Source organism: Enoplosus armatus, chromosome 20, assembly GCF_043641665.1.
Source record: "Enoplosus armatus isolate fEnoArm2 chromosome 20, fEnoArm2.hap1, whole genome shotgun sequence".
Lineage (NCBI taxonomy): Eukaryota > Metazoa > Chordata > Actinopteri > Centrarchiformes > Enoplosidae > Enoplosus > Enoplosus armatus.
In genome coordinates, this window is record NC_092199.1 from 18,860,180 (window position 1) to 18,880,434 (window position 20,255).

General features: G+C 42.9%; 1 protein-coding gene across 1 annotated transcript in view; it reads left to right on the top strand.

Annotated features, from left to right (window-relative positions):
- ryr2a (ryanodine receptor 2a (cardiac)) overlaps positions 1–20,255 on the top strand; it is a 136,894-nt gene that overhangs the window by 82,427 nt on the left and 34,212 nt on the right. The window contains exons 49-68 of the mRNA XM_070927513.1: positions 2,122–2,257; positions 2,409–2,595; positions 2,942–3,050; positions 5,123–5,243; positions 5,428–5,597; positions 6,694–6,914; positions 7,403–7,493; positions 7,736–7,876; positions 8,548–8,711; positions 8,927–9,005; positions 9,101–9,190; positions 9,772–9,909; positions 10,052–10,129; positions 11,723–11,798; positions 12,245–12,368; positions 12,916–13,031; positions 13,638–13,702; positions 14,021–14,142; positions 14,431–14,480; positions 18,384–18,444. Coding sequence (XP_070783614.1) covers positions 2,122–2,257; positions 2,409–2,595; positions 2,942–3,050; positions 5,123–5,243; positions 5,428–5,597; positions 6,694–6,914; positions 7,403–7,493; positions 7,736–7,876; positions 8,548–8,711; positions 8,927–9,005; positions 9,101–9,190; positions 9,772–9,909; positions 10,052–10,129; positions 11,723–11,798; positions 12,245–12,368; positions 12,916–13,031; positions 13,638–13,702; positions 14,021–14,142; positions 14,431–14,480; positions 18,384–18,444 — 2,339 coding nt within the window. The remainder of the gene's footprint in view (positions 1–2,121; positions 2,258–2,408; positions 2,596–2,941; positions 3,051–5,122; positions 5,244–5,427; positions 5,598–6,693; positions 6,915–7,402; positions 7,494–7,735; positions 7,877–8,547; positions 8,712–8,926; positions 9,006–9,100; positions 9,191–9,771; positions 9,910–10,051; positions 10,130–11,722; positions 11,799–12,244; positions 12,369–12,915; positions 13,032–13,637; positions 13,703–14,020; positions 14,143–14,430; positions 14,481–18,383; positions 18,445–20,255) is intronic.

Consider the following 20,255-nt stretch of genomic DNA (forward strand, 5'->3'; position numbering starts at 1 on the left):
TACTAATCATTCTTAAATGATTCATTTATTATCAGAATCGTCATTAATTTGTTTCCTGTTCATGTGATATAGTGTCAGTGATTGATGACAACTGGAACGCAAACACCTGGCAATACAATGCAGTCAAATGATGATCAATTCAATTCAATTCTGTTCATTTTTAGTTATATATCGTCAAATCACAACAAAAGACACTTTACATATAGAGCAGGTCTGCACCGTACAGAGACCCAACAGTTCCCACCGTGAGCGAGCACTTCGGCGACAGTGGCAAAGAAAAACTTTGAAGAACCAGACTCTAGGTGGGCGGTCATCTGCTTTGACCTGTTGGGAGAGAGAGAGACAGAGAGACACTGACACAGACAGACAGACAGACAGACAGACAGGCAGAGATGTATAGCAGCACCAGTAATAGCCATAGTAACTATAATAATAATGGACATATGACATAATAGTATGAATAATAGTAGTTACAGCTTTAATAGTAATTGAAATATGACTAATAATAGCAATAACAGCAGCCCAAGCAGGCCCATGGCAGCAGCAGCAGCCAGGCGTACCAGGACCACGATCCACAGGAACCTGCGAGACGAGAAAGCACAAAGAAACTCAGGGGAAGATATAAAGTTAGTAACATGCATCGGGGGGACATGAATGTGTAAAGATGGAGAGGAGGAAAGCTCAGTGCATCATCGGAAGTCCCCCAGTAGTCTAGGCCTATAGTAGCATAACTAGGGACTGGTCCAGGCAGGGCCTGAGCCAGCCCTTAACTATAAGCGTTATCAAAAAGCAAAGTTTTAAGCCTACTCTTAAAAGAAGAGAGTGTGTCTGCCTCCCGGACCCAAACTGGGAGCCGATTCCACAGGAGAGGAGCTTGATAGCTGAAGGCTCTGGCTCCTGTCCGACCTTTGGAGACTCTAGGAACCAGAAGCAACCCTGCATTCTGGGAGCGCAGTGCTCTAGTGGGGTAACAGGGTACTATGAGCTCTTTAAAATATGATGGTGCCGGACCAGTAAGAGCTTTGTAGGTGAGGAGAAGGATTTTAAACTCTATTCTGGATTTTACAGGGAGCCAGTGCAGCGAAGCTAATACAGGAGAAATATGATCTCTCTTCCTGGTTCCTGTCAGTACACGTGCCGCAGCATTCTGGATCAGCTGCAGAGTCTTCAGGGACTCATTGGGACAGCCTGATAATAAGGAATTGCAATAATCCAGCACAGACGTGACAAATGCATGGACTAGTTTTTCTGCATCTGTTTGAGACAGGATCTTCCTGATTTTTGCGACATGTCCTGATCAAAGACAACTCCAAGATTCCTCACGGTGGCGCTGAAGGCCAGAGCAATGCCATCTATAAATTTAGATACTGTGTTTCTGAGGTGTTCAGGGCCAAGCACAATAACTTCAGTCTTGTCTGAGTTTAACATCAGATATTTGCAGGTCATCCAAGTTTTTATGTCCTTAAGACATGCTTGAAGTTTAGCTAACTGATTAGTTTCATTTGGCTTGATCGATAGATATAACTGGGTATCATCCGCATAGCAATGAGTGTTTTCTAATAATATCGCCTAAAGGAAGCGTATATAAGGTGAATAGTATTGGTCCAAGCACAGAACCTTGTGGAACTCCATGACTGACTTTGGCATACATGGAGGATTCATCGTTGTCGTGTACAAACTGAGATCGATCTGATAGATACGACTTAAACCAGCTTAGTGCGGTTTCTTTAATGCCAATTAAATGTTCCAGTCTCTGTAATAGGACATGATGGTCAATGGTGTCCAATGCTGCACTAAGATCTGACAAAACAAGTACAGAGACAAGTCCTTTGTCTGATGCAATTAGAAGATATTTAAGGTTTAACTTTCACCAGTGCTGTCTCTGTGCTATGATGCGCTCTGAAACATTACAGGTTGGCGAGAATTGTGGTCTACTCGACCGAGAATTGTGGTCTACTCGACCGACCAGCAGAACGGGAGGGGTTTTTTTGTCATTTTTTTATTTAAGTTGTGCTTTTCACAGATAAACTTGTGCGATGTGTGCATAGATGAAATTATACAGTGACTCATATGCGATATAGTCATAAGTCATTTTCCTTGTCACTTTGTCACCCCCTGCAGGTGGTGCAGTACCTGGCTGGCTGTGGGCTGCAGAGCTGTGTGATGTTGGTGCGTAAAGGCTACCCTGACATCGGCTGGAACCCTGTGGAGGGTGAACGCTACCTCGACTTCCTGCGTTTTGCTGTCTTCTGCAACGGTGAAAATTTAAAGTTTGATTTCACAAGTTCATTTTCTCAGAGTGGACTATTTTGCCGGTCAGATTTGTAATTTTCAACTAGCAACTGTCGTACCTCTTTGTCAATGTAGTATGTTTTTTGGCATAAACACTTCAACTCTTCTGTGGCCAGGTGAAAGTGTGGAGGAGAATGCCAATGTTGTGGTGAGGCTTCTGATTCGCAGACCAGAATGTTTTGGCCCTGCCCTTCGGGGGGAAGGTGGTGATGGGTTGTTGGCAGCGATGGAAGAAGCCATTAAGATCTCTCAGGATCTCTCCAGAGATGGTCCCTCTCCTACTTCTGAGAGCAGCAAGACACTGTAAGATCACATCGCCATGTCTCATTAAGTTGCTCTTATAGTTTTAGATAAGGAGATTTTTTTTTCTCTACATAACATGTAGACTCTACATGTTATGTAGAGAAAAAAAAGTAGAAGGTAGGTGGAACTCTCTACATTGTAGAGAGTTCCACCTACCTTCTACTGTGTATTGATACAGTACTTCTGGGTCAGTTCACTCTGTTAGTGCGTGGCTGTTGTCACCTGCAAAGGTTTGGTGAGGGAAAAAACTGTGTTTTAAAATTGAATGTGTTTGAGATGAGAGTGGTCTGAACTATTTAGTAACATCACTGACATAATATTGTGTGTGTGTATGTGTGTGTAGCAGTGACATGCTGGAGGAAGAGGAAGATGATACCATTCACATGGGGAATGCCATCATGACCTTCTACGCTGCTCTCATTGACCTGCTGGGCCGCTGTGCTCCAGAGATGCATGTGAGTGACACACACACATTGTATACACACACACACCAGTTGCCTCTCCACTGGTTCCCGCAATGTTTCATTTTCTCAAGAAGAAAGAGGAAGAAGAGAGGAAGAGGCGTGAAAAAAGATTGGTGTGACAGTGGGAATATTGTCAATCAAACGCACTTTCTACCAAGGGAATTTACATCACTCTGTAACAGCTCAGACATCAAAGAACCCAAAAGCACGACTTCAGAGGCAGTAAGGTGAATGTCCAGAATCTTTAATCAAATCCAGAATGCAGGCAAAACCAAAGAGGAGCAGGCAAGCAATCGTGAAACTTAGAATCAGGCAAGGGATCAGGCAGGCAGAGTAAAACGGGCAGGAATTTGCTGGAGAGCTAGGCATGACACACTAGACAATCTGGCAGAAGGTAAGTGGATCTATGGCAATGAAATCCAGGTGTGGAAAAGGGGGTTGGGGAGATAGGCGATAGGGAGGTGAAGGGATAGGCGGGAGAAAGGTAACTGTAGGGCAGGAGGGAGTGGCAGGACCTGGAATGACGGAAATAGTTAAAAGGCAGGTAAACACAGGGCGAAAATCATGAAGGATGGTCTCTATCAAGGTGAACTTGTGACATCACAGGCGAATACAACTGCTCTGTCGGAACAAAATCGCTGCCCACGTTCGGGAAGATCGTCCATGTGGCCATCTTGCTGAGGCCAAAGTATGTAAGCAAACTACAACGCACACCCCCCAGTGATGTGAGAGATCAGGAAATGGTCAGGCCAATCAGAGGCCGCCCTACAGTCGGCACTACACGATGCGGTCTGGAGCACGTTCCAGGACCCCACTGTAGACGTCACGGGGTCTGTTGTGGATTTGATTTGTAAAACAACAGAGGCAAGTGTACCCAAAACTACCAGAACCATCTGAGATGCCACGCTCGCCATTGGCAGCCAACAAGCAAAAACACCTGAAGCAGAGGTTAATGGATGGGTGGGTGCACCTTTCACACCTTATCGTCCTTTCTGAGCATGACATCAGGAGGGCATCAAATAACGAATTAAAACCAAACTTATCAGAAAAATTAACATTTGGAACAAACATCAGCGTGATAGGAACTACCTAAAATGACAGAAACCATCTTTGGGAAAAATGTATTTGACTTGTTCTTTTTTAGTTTTGGCCCATGTCCCTTCCACTAACATATAGTCTTATGGCCTATACTGCAGCCAGCCACAAGGGGGCAATCGAGACTTTTTGGCTTCACTTTTAGGGTTAGGAGCTGTCATGTCGTCCATCTTTATATAAAGTCTGTGGTGAACACCAGGAAAGCAGCAGGACCAGATGGTATCAGTGGGCGGGTCCTCAAACTATTTGCTGTTCACAATGATATTCAACCCTATCGGTTGATCCTTGACTTCCTGACGGGCAGACCCCAGGTGGTGAGGATGAGTGGACACACCTCTTCCACCCTCATCCTTAACACTGGAGCACTCCTGCTGTACTCACACAACTGTGTAGCTACTTTCAACTCCAACACCATCATCATCAAGTTGGCTGACGACACAGCTGTGGTGGGCCTGATGACAGGTAACAATAAAAAAGGTTTATCTGAAGGAAGTAGAGGACCTGACCTGACTAAGGAGCTGATAGTGGAGTTTGGAAAGAAGCAGGGAAGGAACAATGCCCCCTTAATATCAATGGGTCATCGTGGGGAGAGGATGGACAGCTTCAAGTACCTTAGTGTCCACGTCACAGAGGGCTTGACCTGGGCTCTGCCTACTGACTCAGTGGTAAGAAAAGCAAGCCAGACTGTTTCACCTCAGATGCTTGAGGAAATTCCAGGTATTGCCTCAAATACTGAGGAATTCCTAATCCTCCTCCCTGCTGTGATCAGGAAGAAGGTACCTGATACACCAAGTCAGCACTGAGAGGCTCAAGAAGACCTTCTACCCTCAGGCCACTGGGATCCTACATGAAGTCACCGCCTAAGACTACTACTACATTTCACTGTGATTGTACCTTATGTGACAAAGAAACTTGATAGATTGATTGATTGATTGATACTCACAATAAGCTAATCCATTTTCTGTCAGTTGATCCATGCTGGTAAAGGTGAAGCGATACGTATCAGAGCCATTCTGAGGTCTCTGATTCCTATTGAAGACCTGGTGGGAGTTATCAGCATTCCATTCTCCATGCCCAACCTGGCTAAAGGTAAGAAAACCCTCCAGTACTCACCCAACCTGACATGCATAAAACAGTAATCCTGATTTGAAACAGGTCCAGTATGGAATGTGCCAGCACAAATAAAAGGCAGTGACTTGGTTGATGGTTATATCTTGAATTTAATCGTGGTTCTAATGTGTGTGTGTTAATGTGTTTGCCTGCGCATGCATAGATGGGTTGGTGGTGGAACCAGACATGTCAGCTGGTTTCTGTCCGGACCATAAAGCAGCCATGGTCCTGTTCCTAGACCGAGTCTACGGTATAGAGGATCAAAATTTCCTGCTACACCTGCTGGAGGTGGGGTTCTTACCAGACCTTAGAGCTGCCGCCTCTCTGGACACTGTAAGTGTGTGTGTGTGTGTGTGTGTGTGTGTGTGTGTAAAAACGTCTGCTTCGTTGTTGTAATGTGAAAGGTGTTGCAAATAGTGATTAGCCCAATTATCACCAACTGCAGCTCCCCTCAGCTCTACAGAGCATTTAGCTTCTTTCAGCTTATTGTTTTGGTTTTCCAGTTTGTTTTTCTCAGAGTTAAAAGGACTGACTTTAATTTGGTGGCCAGGAACGGTACTCCATATGGATGCTAATGCTGCAATTGTTTGCTAACATATTTGCAACTTTATTTTAACCCTAACCCTTTATTTAAATAATAAATCAGTCAATGTAGCTGTAAGTGACTAAATAACTAATGACCTAAACAGAAAACGTCTATCAAGCACTCCCTTCATTTGTCACAATTATGGTACTGAGAATTCAACACACCACATTTGCTGGAATGCAGCCTTCTGAAGACATTTGAACACATTTATGCAGACCTACAGTATGATCAGGCACCTTTGTAGACATGGTTGTGGAACGTTCAAGGTGAACGCACTAGGTCAAGGTGACTCCCTGACCTCGTGCAGGCCAAAATATCCATATATCTCTTATTTGCCAGAAAAAGCAGAAAATGTACTGAGAATACTCACGCATCGCTGAGCGTGACGTAAATCTGGGAGCTGGTTAACTCCCGATTGAAGAAGGTTCAAGAGACCTCTTTAATGAAGCTTGATCCAGGAGAATGAGGAGCAGTACAAGTGTTCAACAACACCCATATCTGAAGGTTACTTCCTGTCAGGGAGTCTTTAACCCTTTACTAGACATACAAGATTCACTATGTGTCCAAATAAGGTTATTATTAACTTAGGTTTAGAATCCAATACCCAATAGAATCTTCACACATCTTTAGCTGGGTGAAGATTCTATTGGGTATTGGATTCTAAACCTAAGTTAATGTAAGTCGTGTTGTATTTCACTTTACGTCACATTCAGTGCATATCTCAGAGGAGGGTAGGGTGGCATTCTCTTGGAGCAGGACTTTTGACTTGCAGTCTTTCTCAGCCACAGACTTTACCTTGCTCCTCTTTAATCCCACACTCAAATGTGTTTCCCTGCCTGCCAGGTTGCTCTCAGTGCCACAGACATGGCACTTGCCCTCAACAGGTATCTGTGTACGGCCGTGTTGCCTCTCCTGACTAAGTGTGCGCCGCTGTTTGCGGGGACGGAGCCGTTCGCCTCGCTGATCGACTCCCTGCTCCACACGGTTTACCGCCTGTCCAAAGGCTGCTGTCTCACCAAGGCCCAGAGGGACGCCATAGAGGAGTGTCTGCTGGCTGTTTGCGGGTAAGACTGGAATTAAAATGGACAGCAGCCAAACAGAATCCCACAGTGTAAATTATTGTTAAAACACCTGGTAGGGACAATGTAAGATTCTGACAAGTGGTGTTGATTTGGTGTGATTTATAGCTATGGCTCTATCAGTGTTAACTCATCTTATTAAAGCTTCAGTTTGGAACTCACTTACTTTCCAGATTATCCATGAACTTCAGCCACAAGTCACCACCTCCTCTTCTCATTTCAAGTGACCTTAACTCCCCACAGCTCTGGCGTCAACTTGGCTATTGCTGCTAATCACTACAATTGAATGTATTTAATTTCCCTAATCTTTGAAGCAGTTCCTCTTTGTGCTTGTTATTGTATTGTATTGTTTGTCATTTGGCTGTTTTTCTCGTTTTGTCTTGAGATCTGATTTGTCTGCTCTGCTTTTTAATACAGCTTCAGTGTGGCAGTTGAAATAACCAACTCATTTACATCATGTTTACAATGTGCAGTAAGCTGAGGCCTTCAATGATGCAGCATCTGCTGAGGAGGCTGGTGTTTGACGTTCCTCTGCTCAATGAACACACCAAGATGCCTCTGAAGGTGAGAGACACATCAGTAGTAGTGGCAAAAGTAAAGAATATTCATTTTACCCATTTCAAATGTGCACATTTCTACTGTTGGAGTACCTCAGCTCAGCCAAGCAAGATTGTCCACTATATCATGAAATTGTGATGGTGTGTCATGGTAATATTGAAGTTACCTTCTACAACACTGAGAATGTGTTGGATCATGGACCGCTGATCTTGCAGACGGTTGATGAATGTCTCCCTGACTTTCCCCAGCTGTTGACCAATCACTATGAGCGTTGTTGGAAGTATTACTGTCTGGCTGGAGGCTGGGGCAACTTTGGAGCTGCATCAGATGAAGAGCTACACCTCTCCAGGAAACTGTTCTGGGGAATATTTGATGCTCTTTCGCGCAAGGTGAGGCTGTAGTTTAGGTCTATTTCTGTAAAGCACGATAAGATGCGTAAATGTAGAAGGGGTACTCACAACTTTGGGTTGCGCTTCCATAAAGTTATGGGACTCACAAGAGACAGACTTACGAAAGAAGGGCTGACATCATGACTTTTGGTCCCCAGTAAGGGTCAAGCTCCTCAAATGTAAATGTTATAGAGGACAAATGATCTGATAAACACTCAACATCTGAATACCATGATCATGAAATTATTACGGAACACAAAACTTTGTAATTGCTGAGACAGGGATATCAGATTATAAGTAGGCATTGTTTGTTGGCTGCATACTGTAACTGAACATGCAATAGCATAAAAAAAAAAGTAGTGGCAAAGTTTATAGCCAGGCTTGTTGTGCTACCTGTGATTGTGTAGGTAACTTCATGCCTGGGTAGTACCACGTGCTGCTCAGCAGTTGCCATCCAAGAGAACATTACCATCCCATCACCCCTACTTGTTAATTTAGTTATGACTTAAATAATAAATCAATGATCACACAAATATCTAAGTCTTGAGACAAAGTCATTAGGTTTAAATGTGCGAGGAGACCCAGAGAGTGTTAAACCTGCAGTAGCAGCATTACAGTGCTGCCTAATGACGTATAACGCAGCGTGCTGTGCCTGTGTTCTCATGATGTAGCGGTATGACCAGGAGCTGTTCAAGCTGGCGCTGCCGTGTCTCAGTGCTGTGGCCGGAGCTCTTCCTCCAGACTACATGGAGTCCAACTACATGGCCATGATGGAGAAACAGTCATCCATGGACTCCGAAGGAAACTTCACTCCACAGCCTGCAGACACTGCCAAGTATACAGCTTACGTGTTTCTTCTCTGTTACTCCACAAGACAAGACATTTTTCTCATGCTTATTTGTTGAAGTTATCTTTGGTGCAGATCCAATTATTTACAGTTATTAGAATAAGCTCAGAAGATTGTTGGCTTGGCTTGCAGTTCAGATTGAAAGCAGGTGACCCCACATATTTGAAAGGGTTGTTTTTTTTTTTCTTGTCTGTCTTCATCAGTGTGACTGTCCCAGAGAAACTGGACTATTTTGTATCCAGATATGCAGAGCACAACCACGAGAAGTGGTGTATAGAAAAGGTAAGGAGGCGTCCTTTCACTGATTTAATGGTAGCTCCAGTGGTTATATTATACAAGAAAATGTAGGAATTTTGAAATGTCTCTGTGTTTTACAGTTTTCTAATGGCTGGTCATATGGAGAACAGATGTGTGAAATCTCTAAGAGCCACCCTTTACTGAAGCCATACAAAGGCCTGTCTGAGAAGGTAGTCTGCATGCAGCTGTCTGAGTCTGGCTTCATGATGTCATTGTTTTGCCAAAAAATATCTCATTTTGAGTTTTAAGTGAACCAGGTAGGTAGGAGTGTTGGTGCATTCAGTATGCAGAATTGCCAAATGTGAGCCAGATCTGACCAAAATACATGGCTGCACGATTTGGATAGGTTCTGTGGAATGCCACCTTTGGGCCAGTGTCAGCTCATGGATTCTTGACATGAGTCTGGATACCCAGCGTCAGGGTAAACTAGAGAGGTCAGATTTAGCAGTTGTCTGCCATGGTTGTAGTTTCACTTAAAGGCTCCCTGTGGAGTTTTTTTTTTACCCCTAATAGCACCATGACGTTTCGACGCAGGTGGACACGATACACATTCTTGCGAATAGCTTCACACTATTCCACTAATCAACAGGTGGCCTTATAAGGGAGTAATGGGAAGGAAATACCGTCTCTCGCCTATATTTGGATAGGTCACAGTGTCCTGTGGTTTATTGCAGTTTTGTTTGTGAAATATTTTTTTAAGGTACTGACTCACTGTCAGTTTTTTGTCTGAAGTTTGGTTGTAATCTCGCAGGATAAGGAGGCGTATTACTGGCCAGTAAGAGAGTCTCTGAAGACCATGCTGTCGTGGGGCTGGAGCATAGACAGGATCAGGGAGGGCGACCCTGCCAGCATCCACAGCAAGTCCAGAAGGATATCACAGGCCAGCCAGGTAACACACACACACACACACACACACACACACACACACAAAGTACTACACACATGTACGCCTGCAAATTAATTTTACATTTTGTTATAGAGGGTATTCATATCGAAAGGTATCAGTGTACAGTTTATCCTGTCTTCCACAGCTGTCTTTTGAAGGAGCTTCGGCTTTCAGCCCCAGACCCATTGACATGAGCAATGTTACACTGTCTAGAGACATGCAGGTAGGTGACCGTATACACAAAAGGGCTTAACTATTAACTAATATATCTATATATATACAGTGGGGTCCAAAAGTCTGAGACCACATTGAAAATCTCAGATATTTTCACGTGAACCTGGAAATAATCACAAAGTTTGAGGATTCAGAAACATTTAAAAAAACAAGAATTTATGATGTGTAAAATGACGAAGAAATATTTTGATGCACTGTCTTTGGGTCAGCAATCAAATTTAAGCAAATTTGTGACACTGACCAACTTAACTCTTCTGTACAAAAAGGCAGATTTCCTTGAGTTGTATCCCTTCCATCGAAACGTGTTCAGATTTGATCTACTCATAGGAGGCTCGTTCAAGTAACTCAGCTTGCAGCCAGTTTCCATCTGTTATAAATATGGTTGTGCCTTAGGTTTCCAGGGGATCATTGCTTACTAAGTAGCATTGTGGTAGTGGGAAACATGGCATCCAAACTAAGTGAACGCGTCAGAAGTCAAATTGTTATTCTGAGCAAAGAGGGGCTTTCTCAGTGTCAAATCATGGCTAGACTAAAGGTTTCTAAGGGGGGGCAGTGCATGGAACTCTAAAACAGGATCAGTTTTATCCAAAGCACGATCAGGCAGACCAAAAGTGACCACACCATCAGAAGATCAATACTCTATCACAGATACAGAATTTGCTAAATAAAGAACGACAGACTCCAATCAGCAAAAGTACTGTCAAAAGAAGGCTGTCTTGTAGTGGTCTCAGAGGACAAGTAGCAGTTTCTAAACCAGGGGGAAACAAGGCCAAACGCTTGGGGTGGGCTAAGAAATACCAGCATTTTACTGTGGATAACGAAAAGTCCTATTTACTGATGAATCCAAGTTTGAGATTTATGGCAGTAACAGAAGGGTACATAAATGTATCAAACCAGCAGTGAAACATGGTGGTGGGAATATTCAGGTCTGGGGCACCGAATCGACTACACCCTGACCAAGGAGAAGTACCACTCCATTCTTCAGAGACTATACCCTCTGGTTTGCATCTTTGTGGAGAGGGATTCATACTATAGCAGGTTAATGACCCCAAACACCCCTCAAAGCTTTGCAAGAACTACTTGAAGACCAAAGAAGACCAAGGAGTCCTGATTGTCATCGACTTTCCTCCACAGTCACCTGACCTCAACTCCATTGATGGGGGCACTTGAAGATTCAGAACGCCAAGCTTTCTGTGACATCACAAGAAGCCCTTTGGAACATTGTCAAATCATGCTGGGATAACGTGGGTCATCAGGTTTTGGCACAACCTTGAGGAGTCCACGCCAGCTGGAGTACATGCTCTCATTAAAGGAAAAGAGGGACATACCGAATAGGAAGATTTTCTAAAATTCCTGTACATTTTTCAAGGATTTAATCTTCACTCAAATTGTTAAGCTGTTATTATTTGTAATGAAAAAAATAGAATTACATTCGAAACAAATGCAAAATAGAAGTATCTTGACTAGTGGTCTCAGACTTTTGGACTCCACTGTATATATATGATATATATAAACTAGAAGATATGGTGGGTGAATGTGTTCCATTTAACGGAGTCACATATGTTTAACACTGTCTCTCTAGTCAATGGCAGAGCTGCTTGCAGAGAATTACCACAACATCTGGGCCAGGAAAAAGAAAATGGAGCTGGAAGCCAAAGGTAGATATAACACAACACATCGACACAGTATTTCCTAAAACCTTTTCCTTTCCCGCCACCACCAACTGTACATTGTTGCCATTATTTGATGAAACAAAGGCATGAATCAGGTTTTTAGCAAAAAACATAATAGTCTGAATTCCACATTCTGATTTTTTTCTCAAAACTGTGACGAAATAATTAAGAACTGTTCAAAACTGTGCATTTGAAATAGGATATAAATATCCTGAAATAAAACGAATCAGGGAAGCAATGAAATGTGGATATATAAAATATATAAAATATGGAAAGGCCAAGGCTAAGACAGTTAGCTAAAACGTCGCGTTTTTTGAGTTTCCTGTAGCTTTGCTTATCATTGAAAGGGCTGCTTAAACAAATAAGGGTCCTCTTTTGTGTCATCCTATTGTCTTCATTCTCCATCCTGCTTGTGTTGCCGTGGTCTCCAGGTGGAGGAAACCATCCTCTGCTAGTTCCCTATGATACGCTGACTGCCAAAGAGAAATCCAAAGACAGAGAAAAAGCACAAGACATCCTTAAGTTCCTCCAGATCAATGGTTACACCGTGTCCAGGTAGGACATGGACTTCGCACACAGATTGGAGCTGCTGTAATGAACATTTGAATTTTGTATGAGTTTGATTTGAAGATTTGCCTGATGACATCCTACACTACATGCATAACAGTGTTTACCTCCACTGGCTTTGTTTTTACAGAGTCAAATACATTTCATCTCTATGTGTCTGGCACAAAGGTTTGGGATGTGTTTAGCTTAACATACCACAGAGAGTGTAAGAAGAGGGAAACGCCTAGCCTAGCCTAGCCTAGCCTAGCCTAGCCACGATAGCTAGCAACTAGGACTTTTAAGATTTTGTGTGCATTCAATGCGCTTAGCTGTTGTCAGTCAGGAAATAGTTCCAAGTATCTAAATATGTTAAATATACAAGACACAACAGTCAAATAAGACGGCTTTACAGTCGTTGAAAAGCACGTTTTCACCTTTGACAGTCTTTGTACTAAGCTGAACACGTCCCAGACCTATCTCTGTACTGGATGCACATGTGTGAAATGGATATCTACCGTCTCATTTGAATGTGGGTGATTTGGTGGGTTGTTTCCAGAGGTGTGAGGTCGCAGGAGCTTGACACCCCAGCTATAGAGAAGCGATTTGCCTACACCTTCCTCCAGCAGCTCATCACATATGTGGACCAGGCACACCAACACATGATGGAGTTTGGTGAGACTTTTTTTTTGTTGTTCTGTGAATAATAAACAAGTAACGCAATGCGCATGCCGCGCAACTTCTGTGTGCAACTGAACCGTTCATAAGGCCGATGCAGTGAGTTAAGGTGCTAGATTACCAAACTAACATCAGTGGAGAGTGGTCAAGCAGTAAGCACAATTTACATCTGTGTAAAATGATATGCAGTTGTTTTAATTTGCCTACACATAACATTCATTTTTAGACACCACACAATGTGTCAAACATTGTGTCACACCTATTTTTCTGCGCAGACCTACACACCATGTACTCAGAATGGCTGATCACCTAAATCACATGGTGTACCCAGGTACTAGTCCGGTATGAAAACACTTTGAGTAGTAATGTACATCCCTTGGTGTAGTTTAAACTGAAGAACACGGTGGGTTCTTGTTGATTAAGGGGGTATTGGCTGACTTTTTGCACCACAAATTGAACTGCATGAATGTTTTAGGGAATAAAAAAGGAAAAATCTTGCTCCTAGCTCAGCCACCTGAGGTGATGTGCAGATGTCGCATGCATTTCACCATGTAAATCCATCCAGACCTGATTGTCTTTGATTGTGTTCTACCCGTCATTTAGATCTGGGAACAAGACCAAAAGGAGAGAAGATTCCTCACGAACAGCAGATTAAGTTCTTTGGAAAGGTCAGAACTCAGCCTTTTATTTGATGTATCAGTCAGTTGGGTATTTGGGTATGATATTTAAACATCATATTGAAATGTGAGTCTGTGTGGCCTGAAGCAACCGGTGAACCTGTCAGTGTGCAATACAAAAATGATGTTGTTCAGCAGGAATGATCAAGCTTGTCTGCGGCAGTATTCCAAATCATCTCACCAAAACTGCCAATTCCAATTACTTCTTATAAACTGATTAATAACAAAAAGTATATAAAACCCATATTTTTCTATTTGAAATACAGGCATATGGAATTACACTGTGTATCTATGCCATTTCACCCTCAGGTTGTCTTGCCGTTGGTGGATCAGTACTTTAAAAACCACAGGCTGTACTTCCTGTCCACAGCCATCCATCCAATCAGCAGCGGTGGCCACGCCTCCAACAAGGAGAAGGAGATGGTGACCAGGTGAGTGCGGCAAATGATGCACAATAGACAGACAGAAACAATAGACAGACAGAAAGCCAACAATGCTAGTACTGCAGGGTATAGCGCTCGCTCTCATGTATTATTGTTTAGATTGGAGACTGCCATTTCTAATAGACTACATGTGTATCTCAACAGCTGGACACCAGGCTGCGTCTTTGTCTTTCTCCGAGTCTCTCATTTTGTCTCACGTCTTTCTTTTATCTCTTTCCCTGCTTCTCTCCCTCCACCTCCTCCTCTCTCCTCTCTCCTTTCCTTGAATCTTTTCAGTCTTTTCTGCAAACTGGGGGTTCTTGTCAGACATAGGATATCGTTATTTGGTAAGGACGTTCATTGCCTTAATGCTTCCACTTCCGCTCCTTCCCTGCTGCTGTTTTGAGTGAGTGTGAGTGTCAGTGTGAATGGTTTCATACTATGCCGGAGATGCTGACACGTTTAGACATGATGATCTTGATGGCCCATGCTTATATTAACAATGGATGGCATGACTGCTCCGTGTGATCTCTGTGATCCCAACTCTGCAGTTCCTCCCAGCACTGTTGAGCTTAATGTTATCTTTCAGGCTCTGGAGTTGTCTTGGGGGGGTTGAAAATGTTCTATATCCTTCTTACCTGTAATCATAAATATTACAACGTATTTCCGGTATTCATGCCTGAAAGAATTTCCCTCATTTAAGTTTATGCTTGCTTGCCACGCGCAAACTAATGGAGAAGCTGTAGGTTCATGTAATTAGCTAGCTAGCCGGTTTGTTACATCAGAGTTTCGAGAGTTTCAAGTTATCAAGCATCTTCTTATTTGGAGATTACTGAATTCTGAGCTGTTTGCACAGATCTTTATTTTGAATTTTCTATTCCTCTGGGAATGTATGTGCCCCAGTGTGCTGGTGTAATGGATTTGATTAACCATCATCTACAGACAGCAGACATTATGTCAAAAAGCGCAACCAGAAGCCCATTCTCAGCCTCACACTTTTTTTTTTTTGCAAAACACTAAACACACTTCTCTACATTAGACAGAGAAGTCTAACATGATGTCACTTTGCTGCTTTTCAAAATACCCCACCTGTGAACCAACTGATAGACAGCATGGGCATGTTTTTAGACCCATAACCCACATTATAGACAATGAGACATTTGACATGCATTTTGATTGGTCTGCATAGGATTGAGGGTCAAGAACGTTAAGGAGGAAGGGGCCCGCATTCGCAGAGGAACAAGAGCTATTGTAAATGTGGTTATAACCGACAATGCGATGCATCTCAGAGAGATTCAAACGAACATCCTCAATGGCCACACAGCTTTCAATAATGTCCATCTGTATCAATACTGGAATCCTTAAAAAAAAAACATTGCATACAGAGGGTTAGGGTTACTACTCTACAGAGTTCCATCTGAAAGAGATTCTGAGAGTAAAAGACCTGCTGCATGAATATGTGGAGGTAAGTCACGTTCAGTATTGTGCACTGTACTCAGAACCTTTTCACATGGGTATGTATTCGTGAATGGATTTATATTCATAGATGAGGCAGGGTTTAACAAGACGAAGAAGAGGGAGAAACATTTGGCCACAGAGCTGTTTCGAATGTCCCGGGCCAATGTGGTGGGCTGCAATCCCACAGAATGGGCTTCTCCACGCCATGCCAACTTAGGTCCACAATTTTCACTCCAATACCTCCCACCATACTCTCCCTTCCTTAACCCCATTGGGGAGGTTTTTTTTTTCGGCATGGCGGTTTACAATCTCCAGCCCTATGTCAGGATACTCTTCACTCAAAGACATGGAGAAGGCCTGTGACCAGGGTCTGTGCAAGGGTGGATTCACCATTCAGGAAGGTTCGTCCCTCGCCGTCTTGCGAGAGAGGACGTTGCTTGTGATGTGGACCAAGTGCTATGGTCAGATCCAGCAAGGCCAAAAGATGATGCTTAGGGTGTTTTTTTTTTAAATTCATGCTTCCTTTTTTTTTTTATCTCCACAAATGTTTTCGCTGTGTTTAGGAACTATATTCTATTGAAAGAATAGAAGGTGTTCTGTTCACATCGAATCACATCGTATGAACCATGTGTGTGCCATACAGTGACAAAATTGGGTGACTGAAGTGCTTCATTTTGCCAAATATCAGAGGTGTTCTGTTACTTGTGTGTGATGTTGTGTGTTGTGTTTTGACACAGTGTTTTCTAAATTGTGCTTAAGCGATAGTAAAAAGCTGTAAGTAAGACCAAATGTATGCTTGAGCCTAATGCGCCTTATGTGGAGGAATGGGTTCAGCCCTGGTCTTCAGGTCCTGTGAATGATATGAAGTGGTTTCTGTTGTCATTGGAGTTAGGGAAGAAGTTAGTTAAAGGCACCCAGTAGAGTTTCTGTTACTTGAAGTGTTACTCACCAAAATGTGTGTATCCCTGACTTGCAAACATGTTGAATTCCTCCCTCATAAAACATTGCCAATTTTTCTTAAAAATTTGAAATCTGCATTGTTTCAATCCATATTATACTCGCTGGCAGTCATTTCCTTCCCTGTCTTTGTTGGCACATTGCGGTGTTTCTTGCGCGTTACAGCCATCTCCAGATCAGTGGAATAGTGTGAAACCATTGGCGAGAGTGTGTGTTGCATCGCAACAAAATGGGGACCCACATTCATAGACATTGCTCCATAGCACTACTAGTGGTCAAAACCTCCACAGGGTTCTTTTAAAGATTAACATCAGACCCTAGGGAATGAATGTACTCAATGCCGTGTTTTTGAACTTCTTCTATCTGAGACACATTATAGAATAACTTCTCCTACAGAGGTTTGCGTCAGTTGATATACAACTATGTGCTACAGCATCCTTAAACAGTGTGTGCATGGGTGTGTGTGTGTGTGTGTGCATGCGTGCATGATATTGTTCGTGTGTGTGTGTGTGTGTGTACTCGTCCTCTGCTCAGCAGGTAGGTGTGTGTGTGTGTGTGTTGTTTGGTGTGTATTGCACCACATCATACTCCTCAAAGTAAAAAGATGTTCCACCTCCACGGACTAAAGTCTGGTACAATTGGAAACAGACATTTGGGAAAATAAAAGGTGTTTATTGTTGATATTTGTTAGGCTGTCTGGATTGTTGCTTTCCACTGTTCCAAAAGCAATTAAGAAGCTTGTAATATCTACCCACTTGTGAATATGACTTTTGTTTTTAAAGGAACATCTTTTCTTTGAATGGGATGCTCTGCTGTGTTATTTACGAAGGCACATACATGACGGATTTGATTCTTCAGATTTGTCTTCCCCAGACAGACAGCTCCTATTGATTTTAACAAGAGGCCTGTAATATGAAGCGGGATTTGGGGTTAGCGAGGCAACTGATAACAGATCAACTCGTATAAAAGGGCCGCCTACTGACCAATCAACTCTCTCGCAAAATGGCATCAACAATCATAGAAGGACTTGTGGAGCTCGGTGCGGATCGCGAGAGGGTCTATAAGGAGGGGGCGGATTGTTCAGACACCGGCAAATTTAATTACATTGTGCTTTTGTATACCAATATAACAGAGACTGATTGAAGCACTAAAACCTTGTACTGCTAAGATGTGAAAGTAAGCTTACTTACCGCTTTGAATTCTATTTTTATATTTATTTTGTATTTGCTCCCAAGTCCGTTTGAAACGCCGGGGGTTGTATCTGACAGAATAAGGCTAAAATTGTCAAACACGCCGTAAGAATAGACATCTAAGCAACACATTCATTTCAGGGAATACACAAATGTAATTACGGTCAGTTCTCCTCGTGCCCTAATGATGGGGGCAGTGATATTATAAGCCTTATGCGTTCACACAGTGGGGATTCTTTTGTCCAGCTGTCCTTCCTGCATTTGGCAAACTAGCTGTCTTGCTTTTAGCCTGGATGATGTGTTTAACTTCTTCGTATTTGTCCAATAATTATAGTTTGCTCTCTGCCAGCAGACGTGTCCATGTTTGTGATTGGTCAGATGCTGCAGACACCGCCCCCTTTTTTTAACGCACTCATGGCTAGATTGGAAGAAACCCTGGGTTGACTTACTGAGGTGATAACCACCGTTGTGTGACCGCTTAGCATGATGCAGTTGTTAGGCTTAGTGAACTCGCTTCATAGTACAGGCCTCTGTAGTGTACTGCTGTGCTTGACTCTTCACATCCTGACAGATAGGAACCTCAGACCCTATCCAGTATGTACATAGGGTTTTTCTGTTTATTAAATGATCCTGTCTACTTCCCAGGTAACAATGCCACATCCATAGTCAACTGTCTGCAGATACTGGGACAAAGCCTGGATGCCAGGTAAGCAAATGTGTGAACTGTGATGTATGTGTGTGCCGCTTGTCATTACACCAGGAAAGGTAAAACTCTTTGTCCAAGCCGGTGTTGAAGAACACATAATATGCATGTTGCCCCACGGTGTTAAAGATGAATTACTGACAATGCTCTTCCAGAGAAGGAAGAAAATAAATTGCACAACAGCGTAGAACTTGGCATCGAAACACCCAAGCCTATTGAAAGCCCGCACAATGACTCTGTCAAGATGCATATCATAGGTTCGTGGCAGTACCCACACCAAAATCCGCCACTGTCCCATTTCCTAGCTCCAGGAAAGCAGCCTTTTATCATGTTTGCTCTGCTGATTGGTTCACCCTGGACACAGTACCACTACTGTTAACCTGACTACCGATGGGGCCAGTGTGTGTTGCCCTTCAGTTCATTCTTTAGTTCACACTATGCCACACTTTTTGCCTCCAATCCATTCACCCCATTATAAAAACGGGAATAAGTGACTTTCTGAATTCTGTAGAAGAGTCTCTTAGCTTTACATAGATGTGAAATGTGTCTCTACAGACCAAGTATAAGCGGTTTGACAGCACTCACAGTGAGTCAAAGTAGATTGGAATCCTGGAAAGACACTTTGAGTCACAGTTAGCGCTCTCGAGGCATGAGCTGTTATGTGGGTGGTGTAGAAATCTGTAATGATTAACTATCCGTTCCATCTGCCGGGCGAGAGAGATGAATGTGGCTGAAACTTTGCTTGCCTTTTACGTGGCTGATGGTGACAGCTGCATTGAGTAAAACGAATGATATGACTGAAATTGACCACTTTTTGTTACTGCTGACAGAAGATTCAGTCGTACCTGACGGGCAAAAGATACAACAAGGACAAATATGATGAACAATATGGACTGTCAAAAGCAGCAGAAGGCTGTTTTTATCTTTATTTTCTATCATCGGTGTTTTTGTTGGTTGGTTGGTTGGTTGCTGTATGTAGGCCTCTGGCTGATGACACCATGTTTTCACCTAAACAATGCTTATGTTTAGGTATTACACTGGAATTTGTCTTAATAGTACTGCATTTCAGATGGTTACGTTAAGAGCCGAGGTCAGAGAAAGTAAAGTTTATGTTCTAGGTCACAGATGGTCAATTTTAGGTATAGATTTGGTGAGATGTCAGCTGTCTTTGCTGGTTCGTACTCCAAAAGTGTTTTAAAGAGTTTTTCCTTGGAAAAGCCTGGTCTCATGGGGCAGCACAGATTGACTCGACTAGACAGGCCTTGACTTGGTACAGCTTATTTTGCAAAAACTGCTGTGTATCATGATTGCATTATGCAATGGCAACCAAATCTGGTGAACACCTACACAGAAGAACTCAACTGCACAACATTTGATAACATGGCAACAAGGCCAGTGACGTTGTGGGGGTGCAGCTGGACTCTCTGACGGTGGTGTCAGAGAGGAGGATGCTGTCTAAGCTGCAGGGCATCTTGGACAATGTTTCACATCCTCTCCATGACGTACTGGTCGGACACAAGAGCACCTTCAGTGGGAGACTCATTGCTCCCAAATGCACAACTGAGCGACACAGGAAATCATTCCTGCCTGTGGCCATCAGACTGTTTAACTCCTCTCTCTGAATGTCAGACACTCAGGAAGAGACTGGAATCCGTATCTGTATCTACCTCACCTGTTCATACACCACCTCACTATTTATTCAAATGTTTAAGTGCAATACATATATAGTCACACACTTTAGTGCAACACATACATACATATACATTGTTATTGTATATATTTTTACCTCATTTCACTTAAATACTGTAAATGTG